We start from the raw sequence: 27278 nt of genomic DNA, 5'->3' as shown, positions 1-27278 counted from the left end.
CATCCCTGAAAAGCAATAGGGTTGGGTACAGATGAAGCTAGTCACAAGTCCTATGAATGTTGATGAAACTAAAGTGTGACTCATTTGGATTCTGGATCCAACCCACTGTCAGTATAACATTCCAGCTATGATCAGCAGAACGATAATCGGCACGGTGCTGATTTCTGCTCAAGACAAAGCAATGCTCAACTTCCTCACAAAAATAATCTCTCTAGATGAAAGTCCTGAGTTCATACCAAGAGAGGAGCAGGCACACAGACAGATGCCTGTCTTAAAAAACAAAAGACTAACCTAAACATGGGATGGGGAACTTGATGTTGCTGGAATAAAACTCCCTTACTATTGTTACGCTGGCCGGGGATGATGGAAGTCCAACAACAACTGGAGGGGTCACAGTTCCCCACTCCCGACCAAAAGTCTGCATTATATGGCACCCAAGCAACTCAGGCATCATATATGAACTGGAATTCTGCTTGAGGGTCTGCCTACCAAGAGTCAAGAGAGAATACATCCCTGTTCTATCTTCCTGGGTTGAAACTATGTTAACGGGGTATCTCCCCCTTCAGCTCCTTCCTGATGTGCTGAAATGCCATGTTCTCAGATGCAGAGAGGTGTCCCCATGTCCACAGGGTCACACCAGACCGGGGGATCATCTTGTAGGGAGGTAACATACGCAGAGGAAGATGTTTCAGGCGCCTTTCAGATATGCCTCTATTCTACTCCGGGCCTCTCTCTACTTTCTGCATGCTTGGGGAAGATCTGGGTTTTAAACACTTAGATCTGCTGCTCTCGTAGCTAGATTGGCCTTGACGTGGGGGCAGGGAGGTGGGGGGGATCCTTGCTTTCTAACCAGTTTGACATTTAATCAAGAAAACGGAAATGCTTGAAAAAGGCATGGGCTATTTCTGTGCTGGGAGACCTGCAACCATCCAAGTATGAATCATTAGGGTGGGAAGAAGCTGTCACTTCAGTATCTTGCACAATAGAGAGAAGAAAGCGGATAAACATTTTTCCAGCCTTTGAGATTACCGTATTTTTCGCTCTATAACACGCACCAGACCATAACACGCACGTAGTTTTTAGAGGAGGAAAACAAGAAAAAATACATTCTAAACGAAACAGTGGATATATGATTTTTGTGGTTCATACTGTGGCCACAGACATGTGATCTGACAGTGAGTTTGGAGTAGCCCAATGCAAAAATCCTGAGGATCCATGTGGATCCATGCTTTGTAACCACGGAGGAGGGAAGGAAGGGGAACCATGGATCCTCTGCTCACGACTGCAGCAGATCCCCCCCGCCACCCGCAGGCATTCGCTCCATAACACGCACAGACATTTCCCCTTACTTTCTAGGAGGAAAAAAGTGAGTGTTATGGTGCAAAAAATACGGTAATTTGGGACTAGCTTGTCCCATGTGCTTGCAGTTGCTGCTTCAATCTACTACAGCTAGCCCAAGGTTGTTGTTTAAAACACAGAGCAGGCTGCAACACTACTCCCCAATTGGCTTACAGTTTCTTGCCACCACCCCTCAATCTGCCTTCAAACTGGGGCAAGGGGAACCCAAAATCTGCAAGGCAGGAAAGCACTTAATAAATTCTCCCCATTGCTGTGTGCCAGACACTAATCTGTTGTTCCCTAGCTCCCTCCCCCTTTAACTAAAGAGCACCTGTCATATTGGGACTAATTCTTGGGGTGGGGAAGGACACATCCAAAGCCCAGGGTCCAATTTATGAGTTTAAATGTGACTGCCTTAAAAGCCAATGCCAGCCTTCCCCAGCCTGGTGCATTGCAGGTGGACCAAAAGTCTCATAAGCTCCAGTCGCCATGTCCAATGGTCAGAGGTGGCAGGTGTTGTATTATTGAAGAGCCGGAGGGCATCAGGTTTGGAAAGACTGGCCAACATTATACCATCTCAGCAAGGGGCTCCAAACTTATGGGCAGGGCGTTATTTCCAGCCGGGATTCACAGGAACTCAGTTCCAGCACCTCTCAGCTTTTATAGCTCTTTGTCTTTAAACCAGAGTCACACTAGAAAGCTGCACATAGAGGACAGCCTTCTGTAGAGCAGAACACATGGTCACCCTTCTGTAAACATCCAGTCTTATAGGGAAATGACCTTACACATGGTCATGATTTTGGCAACTATTATGTGGCTGTCAAAGGCCAGCCATTACAGACAGAGGATGATATTCCATGCTTGTCCTACTCAACGTGGGTCCATTGAAATTAATGGATAGGATTAACTCTGGTTTAATGTGTCAATTCCGAGTAGTGCTTGGCTAAATGCAACCCAAACTTTCTTATTACATGAATGCAATGTTGGTCAAAGCAAGCCTTTAGAGAAAAAAGTTCTGCCCCCACCCAGAGGAAACATTTTCTTCTGTCCTCAGGCTTTGGAATGCATTTGCGGAGTCAGGTCTCACAGAAATGAAATATTTCCCCTCCTTTCTTGTAGGATTGCCATCTCCCCCCCCCCCTTTTTTTAAAGGAAAATGGCTCTATGCTTTTAAGAGCTACACAGCAAGCAGAAATTACACTGATGTTGTTACAGTGATGTTGTTGTCCTGCCTGGGTCATTATCACCAGAGTAGACACATTTCCCATTTGATAATGGGCTAATCAGAGCATTAGATTTTAGAACTCTCAATATGATGTTTTCTGCAAACTTTCTCGGTGTGTATGGTAGGATGACTTTAGCCACTGGCATAGTTGCTCCTAGTTGCTCTCTTGTTGCTGATTCTCAGCAGCAAAGTTTGCTTTGGTTTAAAATGAACTTGATGCAGGTGACAGAGCACTGCAGGTCATTGTGGCAGCGGCAGCAACAAAATCCTTACGTCTACCACAATTCTAACAAGTGGTCAAGCCTGAACTTCCTTGTTTTAAAATTTCAAAAAAAGGGGGGGGACACATATGTAATTATTCTTCTTTTTCTGACCTTCAGTTTCTACAGTGTCCAGAAAATTTTGCTTCCAGTGAAAATAGAGGAACAAAAGGAGATGGAAGATCTGCAGAAGTAACAATTGTGCATATAAATGGAAGGAGATGACAAAGGTGCCCCCCCAACTAGGAGGAAACTCCCCTCTCCCCAGGGAACTCTAATTTAAGTAATACAGAACAACATTTGTCTTTGAAGGGGTATCTCAAATGAACTGTTTAATGCTGATATCTGCAAAGATGCAAGACCATCAGCATAAATTAATTATTAGGGAGCACACGGCAGCATTATTGAATGGGGTGGCAGTGGTGGTGGTGGGGGGAGGTGGAGATTCCAATGCAAACTTAAAGAGTGGAAGAGCAAGATAAACACTAGGAAGCAGCAAGTAAGCTCCTTATCAGACTCTGTGGTTTTGGATGGCGTATGGTCAGTCTCATTAGCATATCTTAATTAGGAATTAGCCTATCATTTGTGGAACAAATCATGATTTAAGACACTTGGGGTTAGAAATAATTAATTTATGCTTTTAAAAGGCACATTTTGGTATGTGTTGAATGTGCCGGGTATATAGAACACACAGCCATCCATTTAACTTTTCCTTCTTTCCTTATGGTCTCCCTTTACCTAAGACACATAAGAAAAGTCCACCAGCTTTAAAATGCTAGTTTGACTTCCCACTTACACACAAAACTGTTGCTCATGTCGTATAAACACAGCTGCACCTCTAAACAGTTTGCTCAGCTGATCTCTTCTAAGCATTCTCTTATTATATTTTTTTAACCTATTTGAATAGGCTTTAAAGTCTCACTTCGAAAGCAATAGCGTCCAGCCTAAGCATAATGGATGGGGAAAACAGACTTGCTGCCTGGTGCGAATAAACAATTCTGCAGACAATTTCTCTCCAGATGTAGTTGGACTACAACACCCATCATCCCTGAAGACATGCTGGCTGGGGTCATTGGAAGCTGGAGTCCTGCAAAATCTGGGAGGCCCAAGTTTCCTTGTTTCTTCTCTAAACCTTGTGCAATAAATGAGCAACAGCTGTACGATTTTATTTATATCTATAAGATTTTGCAGACTTTGGCTGTGAACTGGGGCCCTGCAAAAAAAAAAAAAAACAAGTTGCGCCCCACTGCTTCAAATTGGGCCCCACTGGCTAGCCCTGAGTCTCATAGTTGCTGGGCCTGAGTTGCCCTGCCCTTGCATGAAGTCTTGGGTTTGCAATTTTGGGAGAGGGGAGACTGCCCACTGGGGAGCGGGATGGCTAGGAAGGCCTCCTAGATTTAGAGGCACTAGGCTTCAGCCTACTTAAATCCGGCACTGGGATAAGGCAGTGGCGTAGCGTGGGGGGTGCAGGGGGGGCCAGCCGCACCGGGCGCAACATCTGGGGGTTAGGGTTAGGGGGCGCAAATCCACGGGTTAGGGGGCGCAAATTACTTGCCTTGCCCCGGGTGCTGACAACCCACGCTACGCCACTGGGTTAAGGCGGCAGCCACCCCTCTGCCGCCACCATCGCTGCAGCATCAACATCCCAAACATGTACTGTAGTATTTATTTGTTTATTTATTTAGCCACACACCCCCGACCAACCAGATTGGTTGACCCAAAGAGAGACTCCCTAATGGTGTGGGGGCTACTCACGCCCCCCGCGCAGAGGGGAGAGCTCGTGATGAGCCCGCAAAAAGGAAATGGCTTTGGTGGGCAGGCGCTTGGGGGCCGCAAGAGATTGCTTTTTCAAAATTGCCTGGGGGGGGCATTTGAAACTAGCCCGGGGGGAGCAAGTGACCCCCAGACCAGACTTTGGACATACCTGAGCTAATGGAATAGGTTGCTGTGTGTGCTTGCTGTGTGGCTCCCCCAACAGCTTATCCAGTTTGCAAAAAGGAAAGGAAAGGAAAAGCTAGGGATCTGAGCTAAGAGATGGCCTTTAAACAAGTTCCTGGGGGCTGCTTTATACTGGACCCACTGGCCTGGCATAAAACTGCCCTGTCTTTTTCTAAATGCAAGGCAGCTTTTTGGTATTTTCAGTACTGGGGAGGGGGAAAAGAGGTTTGCCCTCCTTCTTGAACCACTTTGGCTGAAGTGGAGTACATTGGCATTTCAAATAGGCTGCCTGATACTCCCCCCCTCCCCGAGGTAGTCCCATTAACCTTGCACTTCTTATTTCTGCACAATGGCTGATAGAGGGAGAATCAGGTATAAAGGCTTGGAAATCTTTAATCTCTCCAAGCCTCAGTTCTTAATCTGTCAAACTGCAAGAACGATATCCCAGCTTCCCCAGTGATGAAGATAAATCCATTGATGTGAAGATGTGAGGATAAAGTCAGCCCACTGAGATGACTTTAGAGGCGGTAGATAACAGAGCAGAGAATTTCACTGAGGGAAATGAGAAGGGGGGAAGGCCACACACCCGTTTGGCTGGCAGTGACTCCTCTCAGTCGCCACAGGGACATCGAGGGGCTGAAGAAGCGGATGTAGCTGCCAGAAGGTCGTGAATCGACACATTGTCAGACTTTTTGAAATTCTGCTTGTAATTTTAATCCCGGCTGTCATTTGCAAGCTTTCAAGATGGAATTGCAAAAGTGCAATTTGCAGTTTCATTTTAAAAAAGCATTTCACTTTCCTAACCGGAGGAAAGGGGTTCTGGGTACTGTAAATGTATCAAAGGTTTCCATTGGCAACTGCAACAGACTAGCATGCTACCAATTCAGCAGCTCACATGACTTGCCTCTCTGTAAAATGCTCATTTAGACCCTTAAGGAACACTAAAAATAACAATTTTTCTTTGTTTTGATCACTGGCAAATGGGTCACGAAGAAGTAATGAATACTTCAAAATGATGCTGTTTCCCTTTGTGATTTCAATGTCGTTTTTGCCACGGGGCTCCCACCTCACAGTAAATATCCAACATAGACTACTGCAGAATAACTGCAGGTTTTTCCTGGGCCATGTGAAGTGGAGGTGTTTTTTTTGGGGGGGGGGGGAATAAAGTATTTTTGAATCGTGGCTGCATCCTTTAAAAGGGCACATTCTGGGATTCTTTCATTTGCCAAATGTGGGTACTTCAATTGCAGCGCCTGACTCATCAATCTGGTGTTTGGTTGCACCATGTCCCCATAACTGCCATTGGCTTCAGTGATTGCTCATCATTTTGATGAAAACAGGAGGAATGTAATCCAGCCCACAGCTATTCACATTCCAACTCCCATTGGAATGAGTGGGATTTAAGTGCATGTAATTGTGGGCTGAATGGACCGCAGCCAGAGTGGCTTATCTAATCATAGGTGCTGGCTTTTGTACAGTGAATATTTGAATCTTTTTTGGAGGGGCAGAGGGACATGAAGGGATGAAAGAGATGGCAGTAGGGGGCAGCGGTGGGATGTGTGTGTGTGTATAAAACAATGTAACAGGTTAGGTGCTAGGTGTGCCATTATATTTCTTTCGCCAGAAGACAGAGTGGCATTTGAACAATGAATGTTTCACAATACTCACCCTCTTTCTTCCTAGGCTTAAGCGTGGGGCAGCGGGGAGGGCCGGCAGCTGCTGCTGCTTGTTCTATGTCTCCCCTTTTTTCATCCTGGTATAAGAGAAGAGGCAGGATGGAAGAAAGAAAGAAAGAAAGAGAAGGGGCCATTTTCTCTGTGGATGATAAAGGAGATGGAGGAAAGAGAGTGGGTTTGTGTATGTTTGTATTAAATGTCTATTCCACCTTGCCTCCAAGGAGCTCAAGATAGTATACATGCTGCTCTTCCCGCCTTTTATCGTCATAGCAACCCCTGTGAGATACGTTAGGCTGAAAGAAAGTGACTGGCCCCAAAATACCCAGTGACCTTCATGATGGGCACAATACTAGAATGGCTCTCTCAGCTATTCTTAGACATTTTCTGTAATATTCTCTCCGGAAGCCAGGTCAATAGTTGACCTTGGGTGTCTTGCCAGTGGAAGCCTTGGCCATACCCCTCAACTGTGCCAGGAAAACAGGGGCATCCTATTATTATTATTATTATTTGCACAAGAGCATGGCAGCCATTTTGGATCCTGGAAAACGGCACCCCAGTTTTTCCCCTCAACCTGTTTGAGGCTATGCATGTCCAGCCATTCTCTGCATTTTGGAACTGGGGCCTACTTCTACTACTAATACTGCTAAACTTTTGATGTAATCACTAGACCTTTACTGTCTTTTTCATGTGGGGTTACAAAACCAGCCTTAAAGTGTTCAAAATATAAGGAATCATTATTCCTAGGCATGTATGAAGAGCTCTGGGTTATTTGGGTTGATCAATCACAGTTACCTCATGAAATGCATGAGCACCAACACTAAAACTAAAGCAGCTCTTGACTTCTCAGCCTCTTGTCGATTGTATTCCTGCTGGTTAGATATAAGAGAGTAGTATCAGCTGAATGTTCTTCCTTCTTTCCCATGTGGTTCTGTTCACTCTGACGTGCTTGCCTTGTATCTGAAGATGTGGTGCTTCAGCATTTGCATGGAAGACCTGGGAGGATGTTCTGAAGACTTCTAGTATGCTTTGAGTGCTTTTGCTGGAAATTTGGAGGACACCCTCCAATTCTGCCTCCCACAAAGCAGTCTCTGGTGCATCAGCCACACAGGTTCCTTCATTTTCAAGGTCACTAGCAAAGCATGTGCAGCCTTGGACATGACTGCAGAAGGAAGTACAGGTTGCCAGTTTCTACAGTAATTGGCAGTCAAGGCAGAGCTCCTTGGCTTCTACCTGCCAAATCCAAACCAGAACGTTACTGATCAGTGGTAAAAATGATTGCTAGTCTTCCCCTGACCTCTAGTGGCATTGTGTGAAAACAACAGAGCACAGGTCCTGCCCTGATGCACTTGAAGGAGGAACGCTGATTTGGAAATTGTAGGTCAGAAATTATTAAATCTTCAGGATCCCTGCTTCACTATGCAATTCCTGTAGTGGCTGGACCATAATATACAAAAATAATTCAATGCAGGTATATACAGTGGTATCTCGGGTTACATACACTTCAGGTTACATACGCTTCAGGTTACAGACTCCGCTAACCCAGAAATAGTGCTTCAGGTTAAGAATTTTGCTTCAGGATGAGAACAGAAATTGTGCTCCGGCGGCACGACAGCAGCAGGAGGCCCCATTAGCTAAAGTGGTGCTTCAGGTTAAGAACAGTTTCAGGTTAAGTACGGACCCGAGGTACCACTGTATAGCCTTTCCAGATCTATGTCTCACTTTTAACCCAAACTTGCACTTGGGGACCTGTTTCTTAATCTTTTACCATATATTTGTATGGTGCTCCTCTATAACCCACCTTGGATCAGGGCTTGGACCCTCTGGTGCAGAGCTTTCCAAACTTTGCATGTTGGTGACACACTTTTTAGACGTGCATCATTTCACAAAACAGTCATTCTGTTTTACTAGCAAACCATAGGTTAAATTAACCCTTTCCAGCCCTGGAAGGAGCACGGGGAGCATTCATGTGACACACCTACACACTGCAGCGGACACACTAACATGTCACGACACACAGTTTGGAAAGCTCTGCTCTAGCGGGTCCAGACCTACCAGCTGAAGACCAGTGTTTTAAAGTAAGGTGCCACGGCATTTTAGAAATGAAGCATGCTTGTTTTGAAATCAGTCCCACTGCAATAAACATGCTTAGAAGTGGATTGTAAGAGCCTGTCTAGATTATCAGCAGCTTCATGTGATGGATTGTACCAACTGAGACTGCAGCTATGGAATCCGCTATCTGAATGCTTTCCCACATTAAGAAACACAAAACCACTCTGAAGATACAAAGCTAGCATGGGAGGGAGAAGACTGTAGCACTGCATCCCATCTGATGTAGTAGTTTTGAAGGTGCATGGAGGGGCCTTTCCTGGAGGAAGCATCCAGACATTTGATATCCCCATCTTCAGTCTGAACTACATACATTGCATGCAGCTGGTGACCATGTTGCTTGGCAAGAACTTAGGCAACAAACAGACTGAGAATGTGATTAGTACATATAAACATGGGGTACACTGGAAGATCATTTCCCTTAGGAAGGTGAGTTCTTTTCTTATGGTTTTTTTTTTAAAATGATTATGCTGATTATACAACTAATGCAGCAAGCTTCAAAATTAGATACTAACATTAAAATGAAGCAGAAGAGAATTTACATCCATATGCACATGCATAGGTATCTAAAACAACAAAAACAAGGAACTTTAATAAATAAATAGGAACAAAAATTAGAGGGAGTCTTTATACATTCCTCGTTCATAAATAATTGTTATATATTCCAATGCTGGTATTTACGAGATTTCTACCAGTATATGTGGTTGGATATCTTCTTGTGTATTATTACACCAATACATCACAAACAAACTCCATTTTTTAGTAGATACATATTAGCTTGTCAACTCTCACTTACCCTGATTATATTTGTTAGTTTATCCATATTTACTAAATCCCATACACTCATAACCCTCTCGTCCAATGTAGGGGCTTGGTATTGTTTTCCAGGAGGAGCAAATTGTCCTATGTGCAGCTATTAATACTTAGGCTATTTCCATGACTTCTTATAGGATGAAGTCCTTTACGTAGCCAAACAAAATGACTAGTGAGTTTGCTGACAGGTTGTAGCCCATGATAATTTTAAGAAGATTAGAATCACTGCCTGGCAAGAGGAAATGTGTCTCCAACACAAGTACTCTGTGTGCATTTTCCCAAGCTGGAATACCTGCCTGGGAACTATACTTTACTACCCAAAGAGCTACAGATCATCCTTACGGCCCTCAGGATTCTTTGGGGGATGCCACGTGAGTTAATTGTGCTTTAAATGTATGGTGTGTATGCAGATTTAAACTTTCATTCTGAGGGCAGCTCCCATAAGGTTTCTTCTGATCTCAACAGCTCTCTCTTTCTAAACATCATGAATGCAGGATAGCAGACAAGGCTATCAGAGGGAAAGGTAGGGTTTAGTGTGGTGCACTTAGGTCATTTTAGGACTTAATGGCCTTACACCTCAGTCCACCCCTCTTCAGATGGCACTTACTTCAACATGTGGTAAGTCAGCCTTGCTGCATTTGGAGCCCTCCTGCTCATTAGGGCCCAGAGTAGGGCGATGAATCTGTGCCCCAAAGTCCTGTCCAGAGACCACTACTAGTAAGGTGGCTCCCAATGAAATTCAGAAGCCTCACTACTGACAGCTTTAGCCAGATGTTGCCCACATGACCTTAAATAAAACTCTCACTGCTACTCCTCACTACCCCAAGCCACCAGTTAGTTGACCACTGAGAGTGGCTGGTTCTTACTAAACATACTGTGAGGACTTTACACAGAATTTGAGGCACTATTCTTTAGCTGGGCTTGCTCCATATTTTCAATATTTCCTATTACCACCCTGAGCTTGTCTTCTTAACTAATTCTGTTCCAAAACCTGTCCCAGTCTTCTAATGCTAATTGTGTATATATCTTTGATGAGGCATGCCTGTCTCCTTCTCTGTTTCCTTCTACCCTGCTGAGGAAGCCACAGATCATGAATCTCCACTAAAATACATTCCTATATACCTGAAGGAGCATCTCCGCCCCCATCGTTCAACCCCGACACAGAGGTCTAGTTACAGAGAACCAGGCAGAGGGCCTTCTTGGTAGTGGCGCCCACCCTGTGGAATGCCTTCCCATCAGATGTCAAGGAAATAAACAACTATCTGACATTTAGAAGACATCTGAAGGCAGCCCTGTTTAGGGAAGTTTTTAATGACTGATGTTTTAATATATTTTCAGTCTTTTGCTGGAAGCCGCCCAGAGTGGCTGGAGAGACCCAGCCAGATGGGTGGGGTAGAAATAAATTATTATTACTATTATTACTGTACCTTTGTGGATGAGAGCAGATTGCCTTGCCCAGAACTGGATCTGCCAAATTTGATAGTCTGCACCAATCACATAGGAGAGATCTATACAATGGTATGCACTTAAACCAGTTCAGAATGTGTTGTTGCTTTCATTCTCCAAGAAAGCAAGAAATTTCACCGCATGCTTCAACATGCAGCGCTCAGGGGGTGCAGAAGGTAGTGTTTTTGCCAAGGTAGTTGGCAAAGAGATGGAGATGGGTTTGAGGACAATGGAAAGAGCTTGAGGGTTGGAGCTATGAGCACTTGGGGCCAAGAATTAACCACCCCTTATAATTATGAATATGAGATTTTGCAATTTAACCTTTTTTTTTTGCATGTGGGTGGAGCAGGGGAGATCCATGCAGTGGTATTGAGTGGGTTGTATTGAAAGGTGCCCATATGGAAGCAGAAGATGTCTCCTGCTGTTTCACACCTAACCTGGAATGCTGCCTGAATTCCCTTCAGAAAGCTTGGAAGCAAATTCAAAGCCATTCTTCCATTTGTGCAAATCCTGTGCCTTGGAAACACGAGAACCTGCTGATTATAGAACTGTGTGAATTCATCGGCTAATTCTTGCACAAGCCTTTACAAAACAATGCTAGAGGCTATTTTTGCTTATAACACTAAGTGTTACCTTCATAATTATAGCCACCGTGATTTCTCCCTGTTGCCCAAAACAATAAATCCCATAACTTGGGTGTGGTTCACAAGCAGCAGTTTTCCATATTTGACTTTTGTTCTCCTCTTAATAATCCAAAAATGAAATTCATTTGAATTATTTAAGGGCACACTGGTTCTTTTGGGCCTTACAGGCAGCGTGGGACGCGGGTGGCGCTGTGGTCTAAACCACTGAGCCTCTTGGGCTTTGCCAATCAGAAGGCTGGCAGTTCGAATCCCCATGACGGGATGAGCTCCCGTTGTTCTGCCAACCTAGCAGTTCAAAAGCATACCAGTGCAAATAGATAAATAGGTACTGCTGCGGCAGGAAGGTAAATAGCATTTCCGTGCACTCTGGCTTCCGTCACGGTGTTCTGTTGTGCCACAAGCAGTTTATTTATGCTGGCCACATGACCCAGAAAGCTGTCTGTGGACAAACGCCAGCTCCCTCGGCCTGAAAGAGAGATGAGCACCGCAACCCCAAAGTCGCCTTTGACTGGACTTAACCGTCCAGGGGTCCTTTACCTTTTTTACCTTACAGGCAGCAACAAACCTCCTGGAGTTTTGAATAGAAAACCAAGGAATGGTTAACACCTCCATATCTTAACTGCTACATCAACATAATTGAAGGCATTGTGTTACAAAATAAGAGTGAAACCTCTTATTTAACAACACAATACTTTGAAGCCTTTAAGCTTGGGACTCATGAAATCTGGGCCCTCAAAAAACATGAGTGGGGAGACTAAAAGTGAGGCATTACAGACCCCAAATATCTTGAGGAGATTTTGGTCCACCAGTATCATGAAGTATGCTTTGAAATGATTAGTTTTGAAAAACACAGTACATTGGCTTTGCTTTGGTTTGTAGCTTTTGGCATACTCTCACAATGTATTTTAAACTTCCCCTCACAGCCACAAGGACTAGAGGCCTGAAATTCTCCAAGCTGCACAAAAGATCTGTGGTTTCTCCCCCACGACCAGCACCATTGACCTGTGGTGTACAGTGTAGTTGCCTTGGTTTAAGTGATACAGTGATACCTCGGTTTAAGAACAGTCCTGTTTAAGAACGATTTGGTTTATGAACTTCGCAAAACAGGAAGTAGTGTCCCGGTTTGAGAACTTTACCTAGGTCTAATAATGGAATTTGAACGGTGGAAGGGCAACAGCGGCAGGAGGCCTCATTAGGGAAAGCACGCCTCGGTTTAAGAATGGTTTCGGTTTAAGAACGGACTTCTGGAACAGATTAAGTTCGTCAGCCGGGGTACCACTGTACTCTACATGTGGTTTAGCCTTTATATTCTGCTAGCTCCTGACATCAGTTCTCTGAATTACCCAGCCATGTGGTCGTGCCACCACAGATAGTCAGGCAGCCCATATTTGAAATCAAACTTGATGCAGCCAGGGGAAAACAACAACATTCATATATGGCAGAAAGAAATCAATTCCAGCAAGACTCTTTGTTTCTGATAACGGGAACTGGATTATTGTCATTTTTGTCTTTAATATATCCCTACAGTTAGGAATGGTTGTATCAAAATATTTACAAAGACCACACACGAAACAAACTTCAAGAAACAGCAAGTACAATAGAAGGATGTAGCCACCAAATTACAAAAGTTGTACATGGGGGGAGAATGTAACAAAAGAAAGAAGAAAAATACTGTTGATACTAAACTTGCAGCCTTGAATTTGTCTCTCCCCGTTTCACGTGACTGGAGTGGAGCAAGGCAGTGAGAGCGACAGCCTCTTAACGTTCATAGTTTCCACGCATTATCCTAAGTGATCTAAATGGCAAGACCAAAAGGGTTGAAAACCCTGATGCAGACAGTCACGATGGCATAATAATTCTTTCCATTTCCTGCTTGGCCTTCCGTTTGCAACATTTAATTAGCTGAACTACTTCTCATGCCCTGGGAGATGTTATATGAGATGATGGCATGGGGGCGGGGAGTGAGGAATTAAAACCAACACAACAGAGTGAAGGCCCTTCTCCGATTCCATTCAGCTAGGCAGAATCCTGTGTCTGGAGCACTGCTCTAAGTCATATGCAACATTTCTTGTGGGATGCAAGGTCTGCTGCCGTGGGCATGGTTTACCGCAGAAAAGCAGCAAAGAAATAAACGGGTGATAGTTAGTTTAAGGCTTTTCTAAGGTATACATTATAGTGCCAAGGCAAGTCTGATATTATAAAACCCTATTCTAAAAAACAACCCCCAACCCTATTCTATGTGACAACCAAGAGAAAGTTGCCTATTGCCTATAGATGAAAAGAAATAAAATCCAATTTGGTGCTTGGTCCCATGAGCCTAAGTTGAATGCCTCAAAAGATCTGACTGCAAGCAGACCTTTCAAACTTACTGCTTGTCGAATACACACATCACAGACCTAACCATTTGGTGGCAACATGGGGGCTCCATCTGATCTTCCTAGTGCAGCTGTGTTAAATAGGTACACAGTGGGCTCTAATGGAAAGTCACACTCTAACGACATTCATCAGAGCCCTAATAACTCTATTCCACATAATTAAGGTCCTTGCCTGCCTTCCTCTCCCCTGCCCTACCTTCTGCCACCCACATTCACCCCTCTTTTCATTCCCTGCTGGTTGTTTCCCCTCTGATCTCCTCAGCAGCAGCAAGTCTGTTTCTGGGGAAATGAGATGGTGATGGAAGTGTCTTTTAAAAAAAAAAGTGGCTTGCAGTGGTTTTAATGCTGGAATTTGGCTTTATGTCAGTCAAGGCATGCCTACGTTGTGTGTCGTTTGCATGTCAAGAAAAGGGAGGCAGGGTTCTGCCCCAGCGTCCCTGACATGCTCAGCCCTTGTCCCAGCACTACACCTTCTAGATTGAGTGGGAATGTTCTCCCCAATGGAAATCACTGGGAAGCATATCATAGCTGCTAAAATTTAAGGAAGAAAGCTGCACCTTATAACTTTTCCAGATTTTCTGAAGTGAGGCAGAACGTCAAGGTCCTTTAAGATGGGATGCACATGTTAGTTTCTGCGAAAAGAGATAAGATCTGGCTATTTGGTTCTTCAAGCACATTCCTGGTGTCAGGATCTGTGACAGTGGAAAGTCTACTGCTCAATCTCTCTCCCTCTCTCCCTGATTTATTTCTGTGATTGGGCACGTTAGGTGAGCAGTGTATGGATTCATGTCTTTGGGCAAACAGTTCTCATAGCAAAGCAACTTCGCATCCCTCCCACAAGCCCCCCATATTTCAAATCTGCCCTCCCAGTTTCTCCCCTGCTCCCCTCATTTCTTTCTGAGCACAAGATACAGAATCCCAACGATGAAACTGAAGCAGAAGCAGATCCAGGCAAGTATGAAGGAGTAGCCATGGTGGTCTAGACTACTTTTGAAGTATTGTGGAAATCGGGCCGTGTAGATGGAGACGGAGATCAGAATGAACAGCCCTGTGGAGGGAAAGAAAGAATAAACCTTTGGTCCATCCAAATGATCACAAGTGACTCTTTTTCAACATGAATTCTGCTTCTAGCCCAAAGATCATCATGAATAGCACCCCTGCCCCATGATTATCTCAGTAATTTACTTGGAGAGGCATGTACAGGAGGCACTTATGTACCAGGCACACAGCCAGCAAGGGAGCCCAGGTTCTGAGTTTTCATTTCATACAAAAAGTAAGTCTCTAGCCTTCGTAGAAAGAAAGTTATAAGGCAAAATGTGCATGTACCCTTCTAACTGATTTCTGTGAAATCAGTCAGAATGACTGCTACTGCCTTGCAATACTTTTAGCTAAGTAGTGAAGTAGGTGCTGTGATTTATGTGTCAGTTGTTTAGTCAGCAGGAGATAGGAATACCTGAGGTTTTCCTTTCCCCTTTTATTTCACTTTTCCTGCTTCTAAAAATTTTTCTAGTTCTTAGAATCTTTGTAGTTTGCACTTCCTTTCCCCCCAGTAAGACAGGGTGCACTGTTGTGGATTAATCTAAGATCAGGTACTGTACTCCCTATAAGTTCTTTCCTGGAAATACCAGCACACAGTAAGTGTGGGTGGATATTAAGTTTTTCCCTGTGGCATGGCAAATGCAAAAGGTGAAAACTTTGCAAAGAGGCCTGGACGTGTCTCCTGCTATGCAGTAGCTAAAGACAAGGCACTCGTTAAGAATATACTGTATAGTTAACTGACAGAACAATGGTATTCCTTTCAACTCAGGAGTAAGTCTCTTTGTGTTTTAATTGTGCTTATTCCCAAGTAGATGAGTACAAGATTGTAGTCAAGTTTTGGGTTTAGGGTTGGCACTGGGGGAAAGAAGGGTTTTTATGCAGGCAGAAATTCCATAGGTTAAGCTTTTTCTAGTTTGAAATACAGGGGAAACTTCACCGGTTCAAATTTTAATACATGTGTGGCTAGCAATTAAATTTTGGACCCTGTACCCCCAGGGTACAGGGTCCAAATTTTGGACCCTGTACCCCCAAAGAGGACATAGATCAGGTCAAAATTTCCGAAGAACAAATTTCTCAAGCTTCCCTAATTGTAACCAACTTGAGCCCATGGGAAATAATTCACAATTCCTGTGAGAGCATAACAAAACAAAGCAGCACATTCTGCATTTGCCTCACTTACAGCAAACCAGCATAATGGCTCCTGTCATGTAGAAGCGCTTTCCTTTCTCCATCGTGAAGAGCTGCACCACAAACATGACCAGGGAGACAAAGGAAAAGATGATGGCGAGGATCATGAAGGCTTGCACTGCCTTGAGTGCATCTAGTGACACACGGAAGAGAGAGAAAAAGGTGTGAACGTGAAGTCACAATCCTTGTCAAAATACATGACTGTTGTTTCAAACAGTGCACATTACTCAGATGAAAGTAAATGGACACTTACTGAGGTCGTCTTCTTCAAAACGAAGATCCTCGCAAACCCCGTTTATACACTGAAGCCACAGGCCTGAGGAGTTTGTTATGCCCGATTGAGCCTGACCTGCCATCCAGACCTAAAAGCAAAACAGAAGAGATGTGAATGTTTTTTATTGCTTCCCTTCAAGAAAAGCAGCTTGCCAGGCTAAATCTAGAAAGGAAAACCTCGGCAAGTTCAGCAATGCCCTTCTAGAAGTGTCACTATTCACAAGGTATTGTGATTTATATTATTATTATATCCAAAAATGGTTGCCTCTTTTTTTGTTTTTCGCAACAAAAAGGTTTCTGAGTTATACTGCCAGAAATCTGACATCAGTGTACAACATGGAAAATGTGCATACATGTATGAACTTTTGCTCATTCAAACTGTTTGTGACAGGGGCAGGGGAATCGTTCACTCAAATTCAGAGGTGTACCTAGGCTCCCTTGCATGCTTGGCAAGGAGCTGCATTAGCACCTCTGAAGCCAGGAGAGATCATGGACCAGAAATGGAAAAGTTTGCTTTTTTCACCTTTCACGCTCCACTAGCGACTTCATCCACAGCCATTGAGGTCAGGTGTGCTCTGCTCCACCTCCCCTCCTCCTCCTCCTCCTCCTCCTCCTCCTCCTCCTCCTCCTCAATTGGTCCATCTATCTGCCTGTCTGCCTCCCTCACACCACTCACTGATTTCCCTTCTGCCCCCTCCCTCCCCTTTTCCTCCTCCTGTAACTCTCACCTGCTCTCTTCATATTTCTTTCCTCCAAGCTCCACTGGGCACTTCACTCACAATTCTAATAGCACCACTGGTCGACTGGGGAGGAGATCCCACACGGCTACTGCAATGACCCATGCCAGTGACCCAATTCCTCCGCCAAGATGCCCAGAGGAGCCTGCATACCTCACCCAGAGAAGCATGCCAGGGAGTGTGGGGATGGGTGGCCTTGCACTTGTGCCCTTGCCAGGCGCCAACCTACCCAACCCCTAGGTACAGTCTGCTCAAATACTGATGTGAGCACACAAAAATATCACAAAAGTAGAGTCAATAATATGAGCAGAATAGAAATTTTGAATATAGTAGCAAACACACAGGAAAATAATAATAAAAAGCAGAGTTCTGTGGGTCAGATAGAGATGTAGCCAAATACTTTGCTAGGAGGAAAAGTAAGATGTGGCTTAAAGCTGATTGGTGTGAGATTCAAAAAGGCTTGGGAAATATTGTTAGACTCCAACTCCCATCATCAGTCCCAGCCAAAATAGCCAATGATCAGGAAAGATGGGAGATGAAATACAGCAACATCTGTAGATGACCACAGATTAGCTCACCCCACCCCCCACCCCCCACTCTAGGAATGATTACTCAGAAGCTCTGAGAAGATCATTTGGCACATCTCATGAACAGTCCTCCAAATGAATCATCTGTATGATGCCAGCTTGGACAGAAGTTTTTATTATTTGTGATGGATTGTTATTGTTCTGCGATGAATTTTTTATTGAAAGCCCCTTGGGATAATTTAATAGAAAAGCAGTATATAAATATTTTAAATAAATGCATAAATAATAAAGAAGTATCTGGAAATTATGCCGCAGCATGAGGGTTATGATCTGAATCCATGAGATGTGCCATTCCGTAATCTGTTGGTGGATGTGTGTGATTTTGAAAAGGTGGATGACCTTTTTCAGAGGCTATTGCTTAAGTGCTCCTTATGAGTTGCTTTTGTCCATGGTGGCTGTTGGGGAACTCTTACAACTACCAAGCTGAAAATCGATCCTTTTGTTCTGTTTATCTTTGAATGGCAGTCTTCAGCTTTTTCAGACCCAGATCTACTTGGAAGCCAAACATACATTTGGGCATTGGCATTGGGCATTGTAAGGGGGTTGTGGTGGGTACAACCCGCCCTGGGTGTCATCCCTGGGGGGGTGACATCGCCACACGCACCCCCCTGGGATGCTCGCCTTGCCCCCAAGGGCAGCTAGCCCCGCCCCAAGGTGCACAGCATGTGTGCCGCTCTGGACGCCAGAGCAGCTAGCTCCGCCTCTGCATTTAGGGACCTATTTCTTCATTTATTTATTTTACCATATATTTATATTGTGGTGATAATGGTGGTGCTGTGATGCACCAATGTCTCAGATCATTTCTGGAAATGGGCATCTAACTCTTGGAATCACTCTACATGTGCTGCATGGTTCAATGGATGTGGGCTCCCATTGGATCACACTTCTGACAAGGCCCTTAAACAGTCCTCGCAGCTGGTTACCCATGATGTATATAAGGGTATCCCGGCATTCTTCCCAAGTTCAGTGCCCTGCTGAAAGGGCAAGAAGCTGCTTCTGAAAAGGTAATCATTTTCTGGGAGTGACTATAATCTTCCCAAGCCTCTCTCTGGGCAGTACACAGACCACAGACGTCTGTTCCCTCGGATCTCCGCTGAGACAGGAATTGTGCCAAACTCTGGAACAACAGAGTGCTGAGAAAACTCACTGCGGTTTCCTGATCTCTTTGGCTTCAGGAGGCCTTTCCTGTTGTTGTTCAATGTTTCCCAATGGCTTGTTTTTTCAAAATAAATAAATGGCCGCCTGTTCTCAGACAGGACTTTCCAGCAGGGGTCATCATAAACTAAAGCAAAGGAGCAGCTCTAGGTTAGCTTGAGCAGCCAAGAGCAGAATGCAGAAGGGCCTTTGCATTCTCATGACAAGTCAGTGGTACCAGCTACTCTGAAATCAGCCCCAGCAAATCCAGTGGGGTTTACTTTGTAGTTAGCAGGCTTACTAATTCAGGACTGGGTGTAAGTCATTTAAACCACCAGTCTTCTCTAGACCGTGTTCAACTGAGTCACCCTGGAGACATGGAAGGGCCCCATATAAATTTCTGTTTTTCTGATCTCAGATAAGCTTTTCAAATCCTTCACCAAAATTCCTAAAATGACATATACTTCCTGCATGCCCAAGGATTGCTTAATTGCAAAGGAAATTAGAGGGCAGGATTTATACCCCTTGATTGCTTATTTTGTGAAGATTGTGCTTATCATTCTATTTGCTACTGACATTTGTCTAATTAAGATCATGAGTTGCCTCATAGTCCACAAGCTGCTTTGGGTCATTTTCAAATAGGTATCTAAAGTGTGTGACATAGACCGACCACAGTGGAGATTACTATACTTTGGAGCTAATTTTCCAACAATACACTATCAACCGTATCGTAACTTGATTGAAGTAATCACAATTGTCTGCAATGGCAATAGAAACGTTACTGGGAATTTCACCCCCAAGGAAAACCTGTTTGATGATGCACATCTGCTATTTATTGACCATAGGTGTGGGGTGGACATCACACTGTATATAGGGCTTAGTTTGTCCATTCATTTTATGGGCTCACTTCTTTTGATTTGTGCAGCAAGTTGATGAAGTGTTTTTGTACTAAAACTGGTCTGAAAACGTAGGTCTTGGTCTTCGACTGTAAGGGCCTGTTCACATACCCAGCAGGGATGGTGGCAGTGGTGGATCCTCCAAGTTTCCCTATTTTCCAGGGACATCCCTGATTTAGAGAAGCCGTCCCGGTTTCTGATTTCATCCCAAAACATCCTGCTTTTCCTTAGGATGTCCCTATTTTCATTGGAGAAATGTTTGAAGGTATGGAGTTATCCGAACCCTGAGCCATCTGAGGGCAATCCTGTATAGGGAAGGTTTTTTAAACATTTAATGTTTTATTATGTTTTTATATATGTTGGAAGTTGGCCAGAGTGGCTGGGGCAACCCAGTAAGATGTGTGGGGTATAAATAGTAAAATTATCCTTATGGCATAGGATGTCCCTATTTTCATTGGAGAAATGTTGGAGGGTATGCAGTTGCAGCCAAAACCTTGACTTCCAGCCCATGCTGGTTTGTCCTAAGCATCTACCACCACACACATGTTGAAGATGCTGCCACTCAGATAGACATGAGAGAATCAGTTTGTTCTTGGTCTGTTTCACTTTCTTATGCACCCCCCCCATAAGTCTGTTCTGTCTAGTTTCTGCATTAATCTTTTTGGGGGTTTTTAAAAAAGGAAATCTGCACAAACAAATCCCATTTAAATGTATTTCCCCTTCAAACATGCATTTTAAAACATATTTTGATTGGGGAACAGGATTGAGCGAAGAGGAACAACTTGGGTAGCGTGAAAGCCAATGAATATCTATGTTTCTGTCCATACATTTGGTTCAGAAGATACTGATTGCATTGGAATTTGCAAAAAGCAAATTCCTTAGGAGTCCGTCTGCTTAACCACAAATGTGCCTTTGGGGTGTACCTCCTAAAAGCCAAAGTGCTTATGTGGCAGCTAAAAAGGCAAGGAAGGTGAGAGTGTGTTAGTTCAGCAACTGAAGGGAAGAGGATGCAGTTGTTTTATTAAAGCCCAACGCAGACACTCTTCTTTCCAGGTTTCTCCAGAGGAACTGCTTAAGCAGCCTTAAACATTAGCTGGTAAAGCAATGACGGTGATAAGTTAGAAAGAACATCAGAGAGTGTATAGGAATATCTAAGCAGTTCCAACTTTAGCTGTGCAAGTAATAATTTCTTGACTAGAAACACAATAAATCAGCTTGTCCCCAGCAGCTTGAAGCCAAGGGCAGCCTTGGCTACCCCTCTCCCTTTCCCTATTGATGTCACCTGGTGCCCCCCAAATGCTTCGATTGAAGGGCTGATTGACGTTGTAGGCCCAAACATCTGGAGGGCACCAGGTTGGGAAAGGCTGGTCTAGACCTCATGGACAGATGAACAAATCACTGGGTCTGGATGTCACCCGCCCAAGAGTTCTGCTAATATCAGCCTCCATCCCTGAGAAAAGGAAAATGGCCCACTTAATGCCAAATTTGAAAAAAAGAGACAAATTATCCGCATTTAATGCCACTTCAGCCTGTGGCAAATTTAGGTTGACCTGGGGAGGATGGGTAGACTGAAGGACCTCCCTTTGGGGCAGGAGGTAGGGCACAGCTTTGAACAAGATGCTTTGTAGTCCTGTCTACGATGCGGCACTTGAAACTCTCCATTCTCCATGTGTCATTGTGGGTTTTTGCAAAGATGCACGACTGCTTGCTTTCCTGAAAAGCTCGGCCTTTCATGTTGCATTTGCTTATTAAAGCTCACACTTCAGAGTGTCTAAGGAAATCTGAGTCAACCAAACCTTTGACTGTTAGCATCTTTAAAGTATCGGATAGCTGCATGTATGCAGGTAATAGACTTGCAAATATATTTTACAATCTGTTCTACTGGATTTGCAGACAATTCTCATTCATGGCACAACATCGTCTTTGATCTGAAAGCATCAGTTGTTGGATACAGCTAGCAGGAGCACACATGTTGGCATAAACCATTCCCTACCTATTCATTTTAATCATCACACAGATCAACAGGATTTAGTGCAACAAGCCAAACATATATTCCTGATATTCTATTAATCATCTATTATTTTGTGTATGCCTTGGATGTAGGCAGGACTGATAAATAATGAACTGAAGCATCTAAAATGCTTCAGCCCAATCAGTTAAATAGCATGCCTTTTGTTTTTTGAAAGGGGATGTTCTGTAATAACATTTGAGGTGGATTTAGCTGTTCTGCTTTGAGAGTTTGGTGAAGATGAGAGTAGCCCTCTTCAGCTGCTATACTCCTTATTCTGGAATCTGCACTGTATGTGAGCACAGCCTTATGATGCAGGTTCTCCCCTTAACATCAGCACATGCAGCTTAAATGTTTGGGAGGAAGGAGGGAGCTTCCACATCCGCAGGCTCCTCACAGTCTAGATCAGGGGTCAGCAAACTTTTTCAGCAGGGGGCTGGTCCATTGTCCCTCAGACCTTGTGGGGGGCCGGACTATATATTTTTTGGGGGGGTGAATTAACGAATTCCTATGCCCCACAAATAACCCAGAGATGCATTTTAAATAAAAGGACACATTCTACTCATGTGAAAGCACACTGATTCCTGGACCGTCTGCGGGCCGGATTTAGAAGGCAATTGGGCCAGATCCGGGCCCCGGGCCTTAGTTTGTCTACCCATGTTCTAGATCCTTGAGCAACTGGGCTTATGAATGTTATGGAAGTCTATACATGCAAAGGTTCCGTCTCTTGCTTCCTCTGTAAAGGTCAATGCCAGGGGAAAGGGGGACTTGTGTGTTCTCCATAACCATAAGCTTAATGCCTGAAGAGAGCATGCTGTGCCAAGAGGTATCCATGTTCCCTATATCTACTTGTGTCCACTAGGGAGCAGTACCATAATGAAACAATCATTCTAAGCAGAGAACAAATATTGGTTACAGCTTGTGGTTTGCTTGGGAGTGAAACTAACTAACCACGAGCTCAGGTTCACAAGTAATGCAAACCATAGCGTAACTCTTAGTAGTGTGGCAGCTCCAGGAGCAAGGGAAGAGCTAAGCCTTGCTTCATTTACTGTGCAACAGCCCACTTTCACGGTAAGCCAGTTTGATCTAGCATTGCATGTGAGGAAAGCCACTGAGTAAATGCTATAGGGGAATGTCCAAAATCTGCTCAGTGTCAAATCAAATCAACATTCAGGGCCTGAGAATTGAAGTGTTTTTGGACACCCACAAAATGCATCTGGGTTTGTCTGCACCCACATTCATATGATAGCAATCACGTTGACACATATTGCAGCATATATAACTATCTATCTAAGGTGGATTAAATTTTAATAGATAAATGTATTTATTTTTGTTATTTCCACTTGTTTTATGTTTTATTAATTTGTTTTAATTTTTAATTATTATTATTTTAATTTTTTTAAAAAACATAAACTGTTTCCTTTTATGCTGCCTCTCTCGATATGCAGTTGAAAAATCAGAGAGACCCTGCAATTTTGTTGAGAGTGGGTTATAGCATTCTGGTTTGGGCAAGTGGGGATCAGTCTAGATTTCTATTACAAATCACAGCATTGAATAATACCCTCTAACTTCCTCTTGTACTCGGCTTTGCCCAATCACTTCATGAGAATATTTTCTAATTCCAGAAACAGACGAGCATGGAAATACTGTATAATTATATAGCAGACTGTCTGGCAGGTGGGATGGTAAAACACCTCAAAGCGATTATGTGTTAATTCCACTCACTCAACTGGTTTTTGAGTGGGGTGTGCCCGGGTGTTTCTCACTTCAGGACAGGAGTGTGAAAACATCACCATTTCATGCCTTTAGGCAGCCTTGAATTGCTGGTTTGTTTCAGTTGACAAATAGATAATGTCCCTCCATTTCTCAGGGTGTGACTTGTTGCAATAGGTTTCAAGGGCCAGTTATGCAAATAGAGGCACCTTAAGCCATATAAAATTCAAGGAAATTTTCTGACATTTTTTCTGGAGGTGATTTGTCTTCTGGAGCTATATCAGCACAAAAGCCTATTGTTAGCCTCACCGAATTAGCCCTTATCATAGATGGTTGACTTGGATGGGACCAAGGAGATAGAAGCATAGAATCTTTGAGTTGGAAGGGACTCTAAGAATCATCTAGTTCTAGTCCAACCCCCTGCAGTGCAGGAATGTGGAGCTGCTCCTAACGGGGATCAAACCTGCAACCTTTTAGTCCAGTTCCATGTATGATCTGCAATACAGGATGCAACAACTCAGTGAAAAAAGGGCCTTGTCTACCCCACCTGCTGTGGGTCTGTTGTCAAACAGCATTTGCTGTTAGGAAGATTCTCCTAACATTTAGCTGAAATCTGCTTCCGCCCCATAGATTCCAGACCTATCCTCTGGAGTTTGTCTCCAAAGAATGGCCAGCACCTTCAGCGTGAGAGCCTTTGATGCTTTTATTCCCTTATTCTGTGTCAAACTGGAGGAGATCAAAAGGCCCTGTCCGTGTTGCCCAAGGAATGGCCATTGGGGAAGTCTTGCTTGCTACTTACATTGGCAATGGTGGAGACAAAGAGCATGATGACCGTGGCAATGTGGACCACAAAAATACCAGCCAGTAGTACCAACATCTTGGCTCCTCACGGCAAGGGTCTCTCCAATGCAGAGAAGTCTACTGGGGAGAAAACAGACAGACAGCAGCATATGAAACCCGGTGCTGAATCAAAAGAACATTGTTTTTTAAAAAATCACTGTGTATCTTCAATAAATGAAAGGCACTTGTCTTAAACCCATGGCAGTGACAAAATCAACACCTTGGTTCTGCAAATGCGAGCAAATCCTCTTTTTAATTACCCTGAAATGCTTTTGAGGCACTGTAAGTACTGCAACTCGTTTTTCAGGAAATTAAAAGCCGGTTTGTGGAGAAACGAGGGATGTGTAGAAAATTAGATTGAATGCGTTTACAGCTTCAAAGAAAGTTTATAGGTATGAGAATTTTAGAAATAAAAGATACACTTTTGAAATTACATGTTACCCCACCCTCCTTCTAATGTGCTCAGGGTAGCTACATGGTGTTCTCCCCCCCATTTTATTCACACCACAAGATCCTGCTCCACCATGATCTCCTGGAACTTCATATCTCAGCTTTGTGCTTCAAGCAAAAGGGTAAATGCCAGAGTCAAGAAGAGAATTTTGCTTGTCACATCCCTCAAAACATCCTTAAGCACATCACATGTGTAGATGTTACGTGGAGATGCCAAGATTGGATCTCCCAACATAATTTTCTTATTCTAAATGCATACAAGAGAAGGGGCAGTTTGGATCAGGGGTTATCCTGGCCCTAACACAATCTCATCATCACCCAACATCGCTACTTGCTATCAGCCATGGAAAGGAAAATATACAGGCACCCATGTTGTGCCTGCATGTTTTCCCTTCTACAACCAATTAATTCAAGGGAGTGGCCTATCCTTGTATTACATCAGGACATCCAGTTATGGGCCTCCCATGTTTCATCCAGTTTGTTCTACCATTTGGCTATGTGTTGTTTATTTGTTAATTTGTTTGTTTCAGATTTGTGTCTTGCCTTTCCCACCAAATGGTGCTCCAAACAGCTCACAGAAACAAGATGCACTTCAAAATACATGATAACAAATGAAAAACATTCATAAAAGGTAGGTAAAGCACATCAGTTAAAGCAAAACTGATAAAAAAACCAAGTTCAATTGCAACATATTTACAATGGCAATAAAAACCTATGAGTTCAAAGGCCCATATGAATAAAAACATTTTTGCCTGCTGACAGAAGGTCATCAGAGAAGGAATGATATGGGCCTCCCTTGGCATGGTGTCACAGAACCTGGGAGCAGTAACCAAGAAGGCCCTCTCTTGAACTGCTCCAGAACATACCTCTTCTGAAAATCTTAAAACCTGATCAGGCTTATATGGAAGAAAATTGCATTTCAAGTAACTCAATCCTAAGACTTATGGATTGCTTTATTGGTCATAGCTCACCCTCAGAATCATTATGGGAATCACATGCTCCCTATCACATGCTCTGGTCAATAGTCTGGCCATATCTCTGCAAAAGTCTCCTCGCCACTGCTGAATCTGGACATCCAGGACCAAATCCAGACAAGCATCCAAATGGCAAACCTGAGACTTCAGGGGGAGGTTGAGCTGGGCTGCTGAATGCCTCCAAATACCAGTTCCAAGAGGTGATGTGGGATTCAGTAGATTGCGGTATAACAAGGGACTGGATTTGTCTGATAGTGGGCCTGCTAAACAGTTTCTTGAAAAACCTAAGACCATACAATCTTCTGGTATCTCAGTCCTCTGTCTGTAAAACGGAAATATTAAGAGTTTGCTATTCTGTAGCTATGCTGTGAGTAAAATGATATATGTCAGTCAGAGACTGCAGTGACAAGCAGCAAGGGCATGGAATTTCTCCTGTGCAAAGCATCGTTGAATATAGCAGGAACTTTGCAAGAGCACAGTCATGCTGTGCCACTTTCCTGGAGGATTTCAGTAAAATGGACTCTGATAATGGCAGCAGCAGTGAGTCATAGGAAACATGAACATTGCCATGATCTGACACTGAGAGATGCGGGGGGAGGGACGTGTTGGATTAGGGTTTTTCTTCCTAATGAAACAGCTGATTCATTGACAAGTCTCGTGCTTTCACCTAGTAACAACTTCCATTTTTGACTGCTAGCTTTTCTTGAATTGTATAACCAAGTGCCTGTTTATACAGTAACTGCGTTTTTGGACACCAAGTCCAATTCTCCCTCTTGGTACAGTCCAGGAGAAGGATAGCCACTTGATTCTGTTGCTTGCATAAGCTGGCCCTAAGTTGCCAGGGTTGTGGCTGGCATCCCCCTCAGCTGTGTGCTAGACGGTTTTCAGGCCACACACCATGGCATTTAGGAAGGCTTGTTGTTGGGAGGGAGGGATCAATGAGATTACTGTAGTGGTTCCTGCAGAAGAACAAGTCATGCTTTGAAACATGGGACCCACCCAATCCTTTCTAATACAGTGACCTTGCCTCAGTACATTTCTGAAGAAAGCCACCATTTATTTGCAATTAAGTTGGTTCATTTTCCCATTCTTTCCTGTCTCTGTAACAAGCTCTGATTAACCGAGGGATTTCTCAGTGGGGCCGACTATTTTTGTTTGGGGGGAAAAACCTTTAATGTCTTCTTAGTCACTCATTGTTGCTGAGAAATAGAAGCAGCTGCTGAGCTTTTCATGAGAAATCATTGATAACCCTTCTCAGAATTCCTTTTTACTAAAGGACGCCTAATTTGGTTCTCCTTGTGCCTCTTATACCTGAGCTAATTCTTTAGCCCTAAATATTCCCTCCACCTCACCCCAAAGAAGTAGGTCATACTGGTTTCTGAATAGCTTTTCACCTGCATCACTGAAAGTGGCAACACTGATGTAGGACATCACATCAACAGGCAGAGGGTTGCCATATTAATGCCTATTATGTCCAGGACCCTTGGGTACCCTTTGTAGGATCACTGCCACTGGAGCTCAAGCCACCTCCTATCAGGAGCAATTTCTGCATGCAATGCATTAGTGTCCTAAGAACATAGGAATAGCCCAGCTGAATCAGCCCAGGGGTCTATTTAGCT

General features: G+C 43.8%; 2 protein-coding genes across 4 annotated transcripts in view; one reads left to right on the top strand and one right to left on the bottom strand.

Annotated features, from left to right (window-relative positions):
* The window catches only part of GSG1 (germ cell associated 1), a 114142-nt gene that overhangs the window by 16162 nt on the left and 70702 nt on the right, over positions 1-27278 (top strand). The gene's annotated exons all lie outside the window — the stretch shown is intronic.
* EMP1 (epithelial membrane protein 1) overlaps positions 12914-27278 on the bottom strand; it is a 30432-nt gene continuing 16067 nt past the window's right edge. Inside the window, exons 2-5 of one of the 2 annotated variants that reach the window (XM_083573872.1) lie at positions 24195-24313; positions 16301-16409; positions 16040-16180; positions 12914-14869 (exon numbers count right to left, since the gene is read on the bottom strand). In XM_083573872.1, coding sequence (XP_083429998.1) covers positions 14709-14869; positions 16040-16180; positions 16301-16409; positions 24195-24272 — 489 coding nt within the window. In that variant the 5' untranslated portion in view covers positions 24273-24313 and the 3' untranslated portion in view covers positions 12914-14708. Of the gene's footprint in view, positions 14870-16039; positions 16181-16300; positions 16410-24194; positions 24317-27278 lie in introns of both variants that reach the window. The other variant, XM_083573871.1, reaches the window with a different exon arrangement.

The sequence above is a fragment of the Podarcis filfolensis genome (genome assembly GCF_964270895.1).
Source record: "Podarcis filfolensis genome assembly, chromosome: 10".
In the NCBI taxonomy this organism is placed as follows: Eukaryota; Metazoa; Chordata; class Lepidosauria; order Squamata; family Lacertidae; genus Podarcis; species Podarcis filfolensis.
Note: the sequence above shows the minus strand (reverse complement) of the source record. Positions and strands in the feature narration are given on the sequence as shown.